The sequence below is a fragment of the Ixodes scapularis genome, unplaced genomic scaffold (genome assembly GCF_016920785.2).
Source record: "Ixodes scapularis isolate PalLabHiFi unplaced genomic scaffold, ASM1692078v2 PGA_scaffold11__112_contigs__length_91849675, whole genome shotgun sequence".
Lineage (NCBI taxonomy): Eukaryota > Metazoa > Arthropoda > Arachnida > Ixodida > Ixodidae > Ixodes > Ixodes scapularis.
The window spans coordinates 44,976,161-44,988,807 of NW_024609837.1; the positions used below are offsets into that span (position 1 = coordinate 44,976,161).

General features: G+C 45.9%; 2 protein-coding genes across 4 annotated transcripts in view; one reads left to right on the forward strand and one right to left on the reverse strand.

Moving 5' to 3' along the window:
• The window catches only part of LOC8036290 (major facilitator superfamily domain-containing protein 12), a 41,630-nt gene that overhangs the window by 27,473 nt on the left and 1,510 nt on the right, over window positions 1-12,647 (reverse strand). The window contains exons 1-2 of one of the 2 annotated variants that reach the window (XM_029973210.4): window positions 11,550-11,843; window positions 2,152-2,286 (exon numbers count right to left, since the gene is read on the reverse strand). The gene's annotated coding sequence lies outside the window, so the exon portion shown is untranslated. Of the gene's footprint in view, window positions 1-2,151; window positions 2,287-11,549; window positions 11,844-12,647 lie in introns of those variants that run through there. The other variant, XM_029973209.4, reaches the window with a different exon arrangement.
• LOC8036286 lies at window positions 2,873-5,621 on the forward strand. 2 transcript variants are annotated; one of them, XM_042288897.1, is made up of 2 exons: window positions 2,873-3,508; window positions 3,620-5,621. In XM_042288897.1, exons 1-2 carry the CDS (start codon window positions 3,266-3,268, stop codon window positions 4,325-4,327), a joined length of 951 nt encoding a protein of 316 aa, XP_042144831.1. In that variant the 5' UTR covers window positions 2,873-3,265; the 3' UTR covers window positions 4,328-5,621. The 2 variants fall into 2 exon arrangements, with proteins under 2 accessions (XP_042144831.1, XP_002402191.1); XM_002402147.3 differs by having other exon boundaries at window positions 2,883-4,333; window positions 5,464-5,621.

Below are 12,647 nucleotides of genomic sequence, written 5' to 3' on the forward strand. Positions count from 1 at the left end.
GTGCAGAACCAGTATGTGAGGAGAGTGATCTATATTTGTACATACATATACTATATATATACATTTCTTTCTCAAATTGTTTGGCATGGTATATCACAGAATCAAAATACCTCAAGAGCTGCACTCTAATTTCGCATTATGGAGATTTGGAAACGTCTTTAATTTTTTTTATCAAGCCCCAAAGTTTCAGTTTTGTTTGCCTTTATGAGTGAGCAGTGTGTAGCGCAAAAAGAAATCGGACCACTAGCATAGCTACAGCGTACGCGGCTTTCACCAGAAGCTCTCAATAATGCTGGACGTAAAAGAGAAAAACAAAACGTTTCGACTGGAAGAGATCTCACGCCAGGGCCCTTTTCGAAGCCTTGTCTGGAAACTAGGACTATTGTCACTGCTGCAGAAGCCAGAACTGCGTAGTCACCCCCAAGCAACTATAAGTGTGGTAGCAAGTGGAAGCTAGAGCAGAGAGTATCAATGATACTTTACGTCGGTACGCAATAAACATGTGGCAGCAGTTGCATCACTGCCAGCAATCTTTGTGATGTCAACGACAAAAAAAAAAAAGGAAGAAATACAGCAGAGCTAGAGATGAACAGCTGTGGATTGACTTTCACCAGATAGCAATTCAGATTCCAAAAAGTGTGCGAATACTCATAGGTTGACGTGCCTGCCCTTTCCACAGCCTTTCCATTCCACTACACTATATGCAACAAAGTCGCAACCACCGCAGCTACACGCCATTAGTCATAAAACCTCAAGCTTTGCCACAGCTGCAGCTGCTTCAAAATTTTGTGCTGTAAAACTTTGCAATGCAAAGGGTGAGTCATAACTACGACTCGACTCATTAATCGGTACGACAGCCCCTTTAGTACAGGGTGCTCCCATATGTTTGATGAGCATATATATCTCATGACAAAGTTTCAGCATGTGCTTTCTACCTAAGCATGTTGAGCCAGACAAACGATAATTAAGCTTTTCCAATAGTCCTGGACTTAGTTAAAGAGTAATTATAATTGTGCTGTACATGTTTAGACAACAGGAAGTTAGCCAGCCCCAGTGGCCAGCTGGTATTTCTGCTGTAGGTGAGAAATTTAGCCAGTGCAATACAACTGCTAGCCTGGCATTACCACTACAAGCCTGGCAGCACCAGTCCTAGCCATGCACCACGTGGTAGTGATACATGACCACATGCCCGAATGACACTCATCTATATTGAAATAGAAAGGGGACCTTACTCTACGCACTTTAAGCTGAAGTCAAGAAAAGTTGAAGCCAAGGACCAACACAAAGGAAGTACTTCGGTCAGTGACTCTCACTCCCTGCCTCTATCAAATATCATACTGGTTGCAAGAAAAGTATTTTCATTTTATTGTGCAGAAATTATAGCTCCCCTGACTCTCGACATCTGTGCAAAAAGGAGGAGAGAGCCAAGGAGGAACAGTGAGACAATGGATGCTTACAGCCAGGCTGCTAGCAATTTTGTATGTTCGCTTTTAAATAGTAATTGAACAATTAAATAATTGAAACAATTAGACCCCAATTACTGCCTTTAACTTTAAGGACAGCTGACTCTCTGGCACTACGTACGACGACACTGTTGGATTACCACGCACCTGACGCGCAAACAACAAATGTGTGTTGTTCAATTAAGCCGCTACACATTAGGATGAACCAAAAGTGCCGTATGTTCCGGATTACTATCTGAAGGCTCTACATGCTTAAAAGTCAAATTTCGGCTGCAGAATATGGACCAGGTGAAGACTGCCTAAGCGAAAGCTTTATCTTTCAGCCGAAATTTGAACCTGCAGATCCACATTGATAGGACCACATGTCGAGACGGAGCTCGAAAGAAATACAATTAAGCAATTCCCATATGCAATTTCATAAAAAAAAAGAAAAAAAAGTTGTCTTTGTAGATATATTTTATCAAAGTTTTACATCAACCAAACCTTCCATTTTATGGCCCATTCACATACCCCCCCCCCCCCCTCTCATGTCTTCGACATGAGATATGGCAAAAGGGATTACACCCTGAATGTGTAACAAATAAAGTTGAATTTATATCTACACAAGACAACGTGGAAAAGAGTCCGTGTATGAGCGTTAGCACAGACCCCAGGCCCCCCCAATATAATTAAATGGAGGTATAATTACCCGAGAATCCCTTGGAGATTCTTAGAGCGTTCCAATTCACCTAACTCCTTCAAAAGTAGGCTGTAGACTACTGACAGACTGCTCCAGACGTAGCGCACTTGGAGACATCTTCGAGTGTTATCCACTAGCTCTCTTCTGAAAAGGAAAAAAAAACAAAAACAAAAAAAAACATTTTTGCAAAGCTAGCAATGAAAGGTCGCGCCACGTAAAAATCACAACAGAGAGCAATTTCTCTAACCAGATTGCCAGGCTGAAAAAGAAAGCAGCTGCTCCAAAGTGCACACAAAGGAAAGCGCAATAAACCAAGCTCACGGAGTCGTCATGCGTTCTTGAACAGGTGTTCAATACTCAACTCGGACAACCCAGACGTCAGAATGTATGCAGGTCTTCATTATTTTCGTTCCGTAGGCAATTATGGCGAAAGCTGAATTATAATTAAAGGCGCGCCAAAGTTGAAAATTATTGTTAGGTCGCTCGAAGTTCCTTTCGAAAGCAGACGATTCACTTGCAGACGCCCCAAAAGCAGACGACGCAACTGGCGCCTTTTTCGGAACGACCTCGCCGTGATTTCATATCCTTCAAAATTTACCGCGTTTATATTAATTTTTTTTTCTTTAAACAAAAACAAAAAAAAATGCGACACATTTTTATTATTTTGTTATTGTGGTTTCACAAGCGACACATTGGCATAAACACACCAACGCATGAAAGCAACACTGCTAGATCGCGAAAACCCTGCTGACTAAAAGCACGATAGCATCCCTCACCGCGATATTCAGACTAATATTGCTATTATTGGCCCGGTCACGGAAAACGAACAAGAACACACGACGTTCCGGACGGTGGGGACGGTAGCCAAGTACGAAAAACGAAACTGCGACGGATCATCACGTCGACCTGATACCACGGTAGCCATGGTAACACAACAGCATCGGCCGCATCATCCACTAGAGCAGCATGTGAGCGCGCCGCGCGAGCTCCCGTTCGACTCGAATCCCAGGCCCAAACGTGTCACTCCAACACGTCAACGTCCACTCCCGACAAGACGCCAGCAGCGAGCGCGCCTACCTACGCAGCCATAGTACTATTCATCATCCCAATCAATCAATCAACAATGATGACCAGCTACGACGTGGTCCTCTTCCTCATCTCCCTGCTGCTGGGGCTGGCGCTGCGGCGCGCTGCCGCTCCGATGGCCGAACTGGGCATCATCGAGCAACTCGAGCGCAAGCTCAACAGCCTCGAGAACCAGAAGCGAAAGCTCAAGCGGCAGCTGTCCGATTTCAGGACGCGCGCCTGCAAGAGCGAGTCCAGGCTGCTCGACGACGTCGCGACCTCCCGCGACGGTTTAGCCCAGGTGAGCCGTGACCTTGAAATCGAACGCGACCGCTCAAACCGTCTCGAAGAGACACTACGGCACCGCTGTGACGACGTGTCCAAACTGGAACGCGCTGTCGCTTCTCTGCAGAAGAGCATCAGGTCCATGGCGGAGCTTGAAGACGTCGCCGACCTGTACGGTCACAACCGCGAGGAGACCTTCAAGCTGCTCCACTTCTGCAGGTCCGCCGTGCTCGAGAACCTCGAGGGCGCAATCGAGTTAGCCGACAGGCGCAACTCGGCCGTGTCCAAGCTCTACTTCGACCTGTTCGGCGAGACCAACGGCAACGTGCAGCTCCTCAGCGAGCTTACCGACCCCTGGCGGCGGTGGGCCGAACTTCTGGCGTGTCAGCGCGACCGGATGGACCGCGTGTTCGCCCACTGCCTGGACCGCGCGAGCCGGAACAAGCGGATCAGCCTGGACGAGCTTCCCGCATCCGTGGGGCTCCAGGAGCCGGACCACGGGTTCGACCGGATCTTAGACCTGGTCCGCGTACGGTTGTCCCCGATGTCACGCTCCGAGAGCCTGGCGGACTTCGAGTATATGCCCTCGACGGACTCGCCGACGAGCACCGTGTGCGGAGGCGCCAACGGCTCTTTCGTGAGGTTCAGGAAGACCGGATATCTGAGGCTAGCCCGGACCCTTCACAGGCGGATGCCAGAGGTGCCGGAGGAGCGTCTGGTGGCCTGCCTGGAGACGCTGCGGACTCAAAATGGCGGGCTCACAGGGTTGCGCATCAGCGAGATCAGGGAGGAGGTGTCGCGGCTCGTCCAGGACTGGCCCTCGGCAATTCGCTGACCGGAGGTGCGCCCACTCTCGCCCTCGTCGCGCTAAGAGGGTATTTTGAGAAGGATAGAAGATTCCTTCGGCTTGGGAGTTAATGTAACGTGTTAGATGCAATCTTGAACAAAACATGATGGCTTATATGGTATGGTCGTCAGTATATTCCCTTCTTGCGCACGACTTGTAGTTCCAGCATTTCTGCAAGGCATTGTCCTGGACCTACTGCCATTAGGCCAGCCATAGTCGAGCACGAGCTTGCGGTAACGATCTTCCGCCGTGCTTATTCTACACTGCCATACTTTTAGTTTGATGCAGGTTATAACAGAAAAGACACAAATGCTGCTCATTAATGTCTCCTCCCATATTTGTAGGCATTTTCCCAAAAAGAACAATTACTGCAGTCTGAGCGCCCAAACTATGCTTATTAGGAGTGGCCATTGAACAGTTTGGATGCCCTACCATCTAGATTGGTACATCAAAACACAAAATGCTGCTGAATATTTTTTTTTTGAAGGATGCCAACAATACTTGTAGCAATGATAGCACCATATGATTGTTTAATTCCCCAATTGCTAGAATGCCCGGATCTATATTTAACAAATCGTTAAACTCCCGCAGCACCAGAGACTTCCCAATGGGGGTGCAGCTGGGCAGTGAAAGGAAGGGGGGGGGGGGGGGGGGGTGACGGCACTGGGCAGCACAATGGCTCTCAACAAGTAACTTATACCATAATCGGAGGCTTCACCTTGGAGTGCCATATCATGTACTTAAGAATTACAACTAGAATCTTATCTCTATACTTGACAAAGAATTTCGGCGCCCAAACCAGTGTGTTTACTCAATTCTCAGTCCTTGGTCAACGTTTTCTTTGCAAGCATTCCGAGTAGATAGCTCAAGATAGAAGAGTAGGAGCTGGCGCTGGGGTCCAAAACCATCTGTTGCCATGTCAAGTTTCCGAGTCGCCTGAGCTACCACACCTAAACCTTAGAGAGACAAATTGTTTAGTCGTGACTATCGCCGGTTGGGGCCCCCTTTGCATTTCACACCAAAATGGCCGCGCCCACGAAAAATTCGAGATTGGAGTGGCGATACACGAAGCGTAGCATATTTAGTGGCTCTAATTCCGACTTCTTGTTCGTCTTTTGATGCAGGGTGCCAAAACAACTTCGGCCGAAGACGCGTTGCCCCTGCCCGGTCCTTCCGTGCTTATTTCTAGAGACAGGGATCATTGTTTTGCCAAATGCAGTATTCACAAGCTGCCTCTTGGTTTCTGTCCAGTACTTCATGCTCATAAAATGTTTGAACATAAGACACGGTTTAATGCTCAACTCAACGGTTCTGTTTTTGCGCAGTGTCTTTGGTGTGTAACGGCAGCACTGCTTCCTTTGCAGGCAGTAGAAACCTTCTGCAGACTTGGTATAAAAATAGCAATATGATGAAGCTTTTCTCTGAAGTTTGTTATTTATGCATCAGTTTATGTGCAAGTTGTAAAACGTTCATATAACAAGGTGGGTCGATGTATGAACAGCAAACTTGTCAAGGCACTGGTCAGCATGAAATTGGAAAAGTAAATTGTGATACAAGCAATAATAATAAAATAAAGAAAACTTGAGAAGCTACGAAAAAAAAAAAAATATCTAGTAACATAAACGTGTCTACCCTTTTCTTTTACATTTTATTTATATTATTTCTCATCAAAAAATCTACAAGATCAACACGCTTTTCTACGTTCGATACATCTGCAACTGGAACGTTGGGAACAATGCGAAATATAAAAGCAACTGTTATGATGTAGGTGGACATTTCATCCATGTTCTACACAAATCAGGTTTATCTTGAAGGTTACTATAGTCCGTTGCAACCTAAGAACGAAGATCGACGGTAGACAAGCCAGGGAGGAGGAAGCAAAAGGAACGCTAAAGAGAGAAGGAGGTTTACCCCTCTCTTCACATTAATTTAAGCTGACCGAGGAAGAACGCTGGTTAACCTTGCTTGCAATCCTTCTGTACACTGTGGTTTTCAATGAACCACCTTGGTCAATAAAACTTTGGTTGGGGCTAGTTGGTTCATATCGATTGAAAGGTTAAAAGGCACGAACAAACGGGACGGAAAAAAACACGTACGACACGGACAGGAGCCTGTCCGTGTTGTACGTGTGCCTTTTTCCTTCCCGTTTCTTCGCACCTTTTAATCACCTTGGTCACGTCTTGCACCAGAATGTCACTGCACTGATAGTTAAAAAAACACGGGGCTTGGCAAGCCTCGGGCATTTGTCACTGCTCGGCCTAGTGCCACTAAATAAGCTACGCTTCAGAGTAACGACACTTGGCCATATTGTGTCTTAAAATCATGGTTGCCAGTTATCTGAAGCTTTATCTGAAATCACAGGAAACGCATTTCCGCCCTCCACAAATATTTAAACAGTTCGCAACAGAGCAAGACAATATTACATGAGCTTCCTAACACCGAATCTAATGCTGAGGAAGTCACACTTTTGAATCATGACGATCGGCAGTTTGGTCTGCTCTGCATACGAGCCAAAATCGCGGCGCCTACAACAATGTTGGGGAACGGAGTGCCGATACTCTAAGCGCAGCTCATTTAGTGACTCTAGCTCGGCCAATAAAGGCCCTTACAACGAGAGGACACACTGGCGCCATCTATTGGGTAGCAGTGTAAACTTGGCGGCTCGGCATATTTCCTATTTCTCTTGCGCATTATCCGTTCTTGGCTCGAAAAACTTCTGTCAACGTTATAAACGAGCCTTTCTCATTGGTACTACGCACATTTGACCTCGGAAATCCCACAAAACCTTCGCTCTTGTGAAATGCAGTTCCAGGGTCACTGCATAGATGGCACGAGCATCCCAGTGTGTTCTCTCGTCTTAAGAAAATTTAAGAGGTTTCAACAGGTCTCGCTCTCTTGGTCGTACTCGGTTGCAAGTGTGTGAGCGGGCCTTAAGACTGTAGCATTAGCCGATAAGAATGTTGGTGAGCAAATCACGATCGTAAACATAATAATGCAAGCCCTGTGTTGACTTCTGCTCAGTGCAAATGAATAGTGCTAGGTAGCTAGTTGCCTTCTTATAGTAGCCTTCTTGGACAGCTCCCAAATGAAGCAATACAAAAGCAATTTCGGAGCACTGTGGCATAGTGCAAAACGCTACTTGCAAGTCTCGGCTGCTTATTAGCTAAAGGGGTTATGCAATGATTTTTGTACTTTGCACAAATACCGCTTAGAATGGATCTCTGACAATAATGACCTGTGAAACACCCATTCGTTTTTCACCACACGCAATCAAAGTCTCAGAAAATTTTAAAGAAAAAAAACTAGCAGCATTTATTCCCTCAACTCGCAGCCAGAACAAGTGGCCACGTGGTCTAGAGCCGATTTTATGCCGCCAATGTTGATCGCAGCCAGGTGCTGGGGTTGGCCAGGCACAGGACACGCGCTGAGTTCCAGACATTGTTATGGCTCGGCTATTATCGCCACTGCAGCGATTAGACACGGGCCACTACTTGAATGCTCCTCGAGCGATTGATTATTATGAGCCCGAATCGAGTGCCCATGCTATGCTTGGGTCCAATCTATGAGCCACGGCCAAATATTGTCGCTGAGCACTACTGCGACCGCCCAGCTACGCCGTCAAGTTTTGCAAAGGAGAGATTGAATGAAAACGCTCGCTTTTGTCTTTGAAATTACACCGCAACAAAGGAGTGTCTTGGCCAATGGCGTTGCGTTACACCGCCCCTTTAATTAAGACAACATCACATCTGGAATGCCGTGAGTGGCTTGCAGCCATAGAACGAGAAGTCAGTACTGGTGGTCCCTCTTACATTATTTTCCTTCATTACTAAACAACGGCCGTAGACTGAGAAACCGTCATCAGAATAAACATTGCTTTTTATAAAAAAAATAACAATTTCAAGATTTTTTTTTTTATGTAACATATTTTTAAGGCATTGCTATGCAACCATCACAACTGGGAGAAGTGTGGGCATATTCCAGCCAGTTCAATGGCTAAAACATGCACTACGACGTTTGCTTCGCTGACCTTGAGGTTTCATAGTTTCAGGGTTTATTCGGTTATAAAGTATTATTCACAAAAGCTTTCGCATTCTGCATGAAAACTTTGCTGATGAAAAGTTACTCGACAAGACAGCGCTTGTGCAACCACTGATAACATATTGTCTATTTTATCTGGACTCGCACTTTGTATTACTGACAAAAATACAATGGGGCACATTAGCCGGTACAATCTTATTCCTATCCGGTGTCCGAGGTCGCCTGGCACAATTGGCTCATAACAACGTGGCACTCAAGATATGGAAGATTAGTTCAAATCAAGACGAAAAATCGAAAAACAGAAACCTGTTTCCTCTTCGTGAAGTACCGACAAGTTGCTGCGTTCTGGGTCTGCGAAAACGAAGGCTGGTTCATATATTTCCGTCGGTTGTGCTCCCAGCTACCGAGTCACAGCAACAAACGCGTCACTGGGAGAACCGTGCTTCGTATGCCCCATGGACGGGTCGTTTGTGTCACCTGTGTCTGACCGATCGCACACGGAGAAGAGTGCGTTGCTGGCATTGGCGTCACATCTGCTGCCATTGTGGTGGTCTTGCTGCCGAGCGCATACCTTCCGCAGCATATGTTCCGTACCGCTGAATTCGCTCTCGGCAAGAACAAGCAGAAACGACCATCAGCCAATGACGTCATGTACAGCTACAGGGCGAGTCATTAAGGACCAGCACATTTGACACGCATTGCAAAATTCTAATGCCGAACAGAAACATACCTGAAACCGGGCACGCAAAAGTCATTTCGCAAGAGGTTTCAGAGCTAATATTTACTCGAAGTTGGTGCAATATTAAAAAGCAAAAATGGCGCGGCCTGCATTTTCTATGCCCTTTACCAGCCTGTCTGTCGTCTGCTCACTGGTTTACAAGCTCGCTCTCGGATGGCTTGCTGAACGCAAATATGCCGAGAACACCTTGTAGAGGCTGGTGACGAGCAGTGTAATCACAATAAGTGATAATTTTAACGAAATAAGCTTGCAAACCAGTGTGCAGGCGACGAACAACCACTATAAGGCATTGAAAATGCACGACGACTGCCGTTTTTGCACTATTATTTCACCACCCCCGAATTGAGCTCTAAAAATTATAGACATAAAACTTTTTTTTATAAAACGGCGTTGGCGTGCCCAGTTTCAGGTACGTACGATTAGAATTCGGACTTTGCAAGGCTTGGCCAAATGGGCTGATCCTCATGGCCTCACCACATGTACACGCCATACAGGTATAGGGGCACGGATCTTTTGGACTCTTGAAAGTTTTTTGCAACTACTACTTGGGAACGGTTGCCACTTAATGGATGGCACTCAGTTGTCTTAGTGATTCTGTCATGGCCATCGTTTCAGTCATAGTGAATGCAACCGATACAAATGTAGGAATTGGGCTTTAGACCGCTCAAGTGTACTAACTGAACAAGTTGATTACTAGTTCCCATTTGGGATTGTGAAGGAATTTCCAAGAAATCCGGTGCAGCTACACTGCCTACAAAAGCACGACTACGGAGTTTTCTCTTTTCCAACGCTCCTTCTCTTTGATCACTAAACTTCCCACACCGCGGCAAACCGTAGGGGTCATCAAGAAAAAGCCCCCTCCACGAGGGAAGGTACGCTTCTCTCTGCCATACCGGTTATTTTTATTTTTTGCACATTCAAGTGCAGCTAGCAAAATCTCGGTACAGGTCAGACAACACCGGTACACCTACCGTCGGTGGCAGGCAAAGAAAGCAGTAGATGCTCTATCTACTGTGTGAGCTTTCTGTCTTTGATAATACTGCGGTCCTTGGACTATCTGCTCTGGAATCTTTCCGTCACGCAACAAAAACGGTTTTCCCAGGGACAATTTGAAGCACTAGAGGCATACTGCCATTGTCAGAGTCGTGTATAGAGAGAGTTTGGTCAATGGGAGGCACGGGCAGAGCCAGGGCGTGCATCGCAGAAAGAGGGCTTGACATGCTCTCTTGGCCAATTGGAAGCCAAAAAGAATTCCCTAGCGATGGTAGTTACAAACAGTTTTAATCATAGGTATATGTTAAGCATGTAAGAGTGAAATGCAGTAACCCTTTATGGTTGAAAATAGGGTGCACGTGATGTTTCAATCATGATCATGCAGAAAGATGTAAGAAACTAATGCACCGCTCAACTCTGTTTTGCTCGGACAGAGTGCGACCGCTCGATAGCAGATTCCCGGCCCTCGGCACTTGGCGTACGGATTATGTCGATTGTTCTGGTAGTCGCACACTTCCACCATGATTGAAACATCACGTGCACCATATTTTCAGTCACCGAGAGTTACTGCAAAGCACTTGTTAAGTTTGTTTCTCGCGACTACCGTCAGGGTATTATTTCCGGCTTCTGGTCGGCCAGATTCGAATTTGTGAAGACACCCTGGAACACGTCCAGCCCGCTTTCGGCCAATGGCGCCTCCTCATTTGTCTCCTATACTTCCCAACAAATGGCCAAACTCTCTACACCTACGGCTCTGGCCATCGTTAAGAATCAACCAGTCAGATCCTCGAAGAACCTAACGAATGGACGTGCATTCAAAGAAGCTACCACAGAGAAGTTGTTGGACATGCGTCTCCTCTTTCATAAAACCCCACAGATCCTTCGAACCAGATGACTGGAAACACCACCTACACTTGAAACCTATAGGGATGATATTTCGAAATAATTGTTACACCTTGTAAAGAGTGCAACATCTGCTTAAAAAAAAAAATTATAAACATTTCTTAATTTTTTTTTTTATCACGTGTTTTGCGTTATTTGTGGCGACAACACTAACTCCGACAGAAACAGCCAAACTTCCCAAACCATCAAGTAATTCATATAAAGACTGTGATACTTTGGCGCACGCGTAGCCAAAGCCCGGCGGGAGGCAACAAGAGCGCGCTCCTTTTAACCTCTCCCCTATTGACTACATGCCATTGTTTCTAAATCTACAGTCCGGCACGTGTATGTTCGTGGCTTCGATAGCGCAAGCGAAACGCATTCCACGTGCACAAAAGCCGAAAATGGCAGCAGCCAGTAGTCCTTTTCCCAAATGGCCTATAGCTCAAGGCGCGAAGAAGCTTAATCTGTGAGCTAATATCGCAGTAGTTCCGAATCATCACCCAGTCAATTCAGTTCTGAAAAGAAACAATGCGAAATGATGGTGCAATAACTCACCCCTGGTTGAGCAACACTGGCCTCTGGCTATTTTTCTCTCATTCCACGTAACTGGAAACGCTCTACTGAGTCGGGGTTACACTGATCCCGCCGACTGAGGTAATGCCACGTGAAAAAGCACGCGGTAAGGACGTTGTCGGCGCCGGTATCATCCGATACTTGAGGTCGTTTGTGCGAATTTCGTTATCTCCTCCGAAGACAACGGCCATTGATTACCACAAGGCTGAAAGCGATGATGATCTGACATTTGTTCTTGAAGTGTATCTGCTTATCATAGGGTCCAGGAACTCCTCTGATACCATTCGTCGAGATAGGAAGCAGTGAGCAAGTCCAATTCCAATGGGGGAATCGTAGTGCCTCAGCCGTGGGAAAGTGGAGAATTGCTGCCTAACAGGCTGGGTTCGTAACGCATAAGTAGTATTGTAGCTGTTACCGTAAAAAAAGTAACGAAATATGTTACTCATTACTTGCAAATAGATGGAGTGCATTACTGTAAAGTAATGCATGTTACTTTTGCATTACTTTTCTATTTATTATTTAAAGCCTTTGACGTTACGGGTAAGCATAAGCGCCATATTTCAAGCAGCGTTATGTCCACACAGAAACCTAACATAATTATGTTATCTTTTTATGGTGGCACCCGAATGCCCACAAGGGAAGCCTAGAAACAAAAAAATTTAAGATGAATTTTCTTTATAAGTTTTGGAAAGAAGCGACAAGTAATGCAACTATGGTACCGATTACTCAAAATAAGTAACGTAAGTATGTTGTCTGTTACCGTTTTAAGAATGTAACGAGCATGGGACTATGTTACTGAGAGAAGTAATGTGTTAGCGGTAACGGCGTTACTTGTAACGCATTACCGCCGACACTGTGCATAACTAGGATTTGGTGTTTTTGACTTTTGTTTTTAAAGTTTGGGAGTGATTCTTATCATTTATTTTTTCCCACATTTCCCGTGGTATCTCTTGGGGCCCTTTCTTTGGCGTCGGCAAGAAATCGGCATTTGTTAGGGGTTATATCGAACACCACAGGACAGACACGGCGTTCGAATTTCCCAATCTCGGGCCGGGGGATATACATGCCCAAACCAAATAT

Coding starts and splice junctions, on each gene's coding strand:
- LOC8036286 (XM_002402147.3), top strand. CDS start 3,266: ATGATGACCAGCTACGACGTGGTCCTCTTCCTCATCTCCCTGCTGCTG.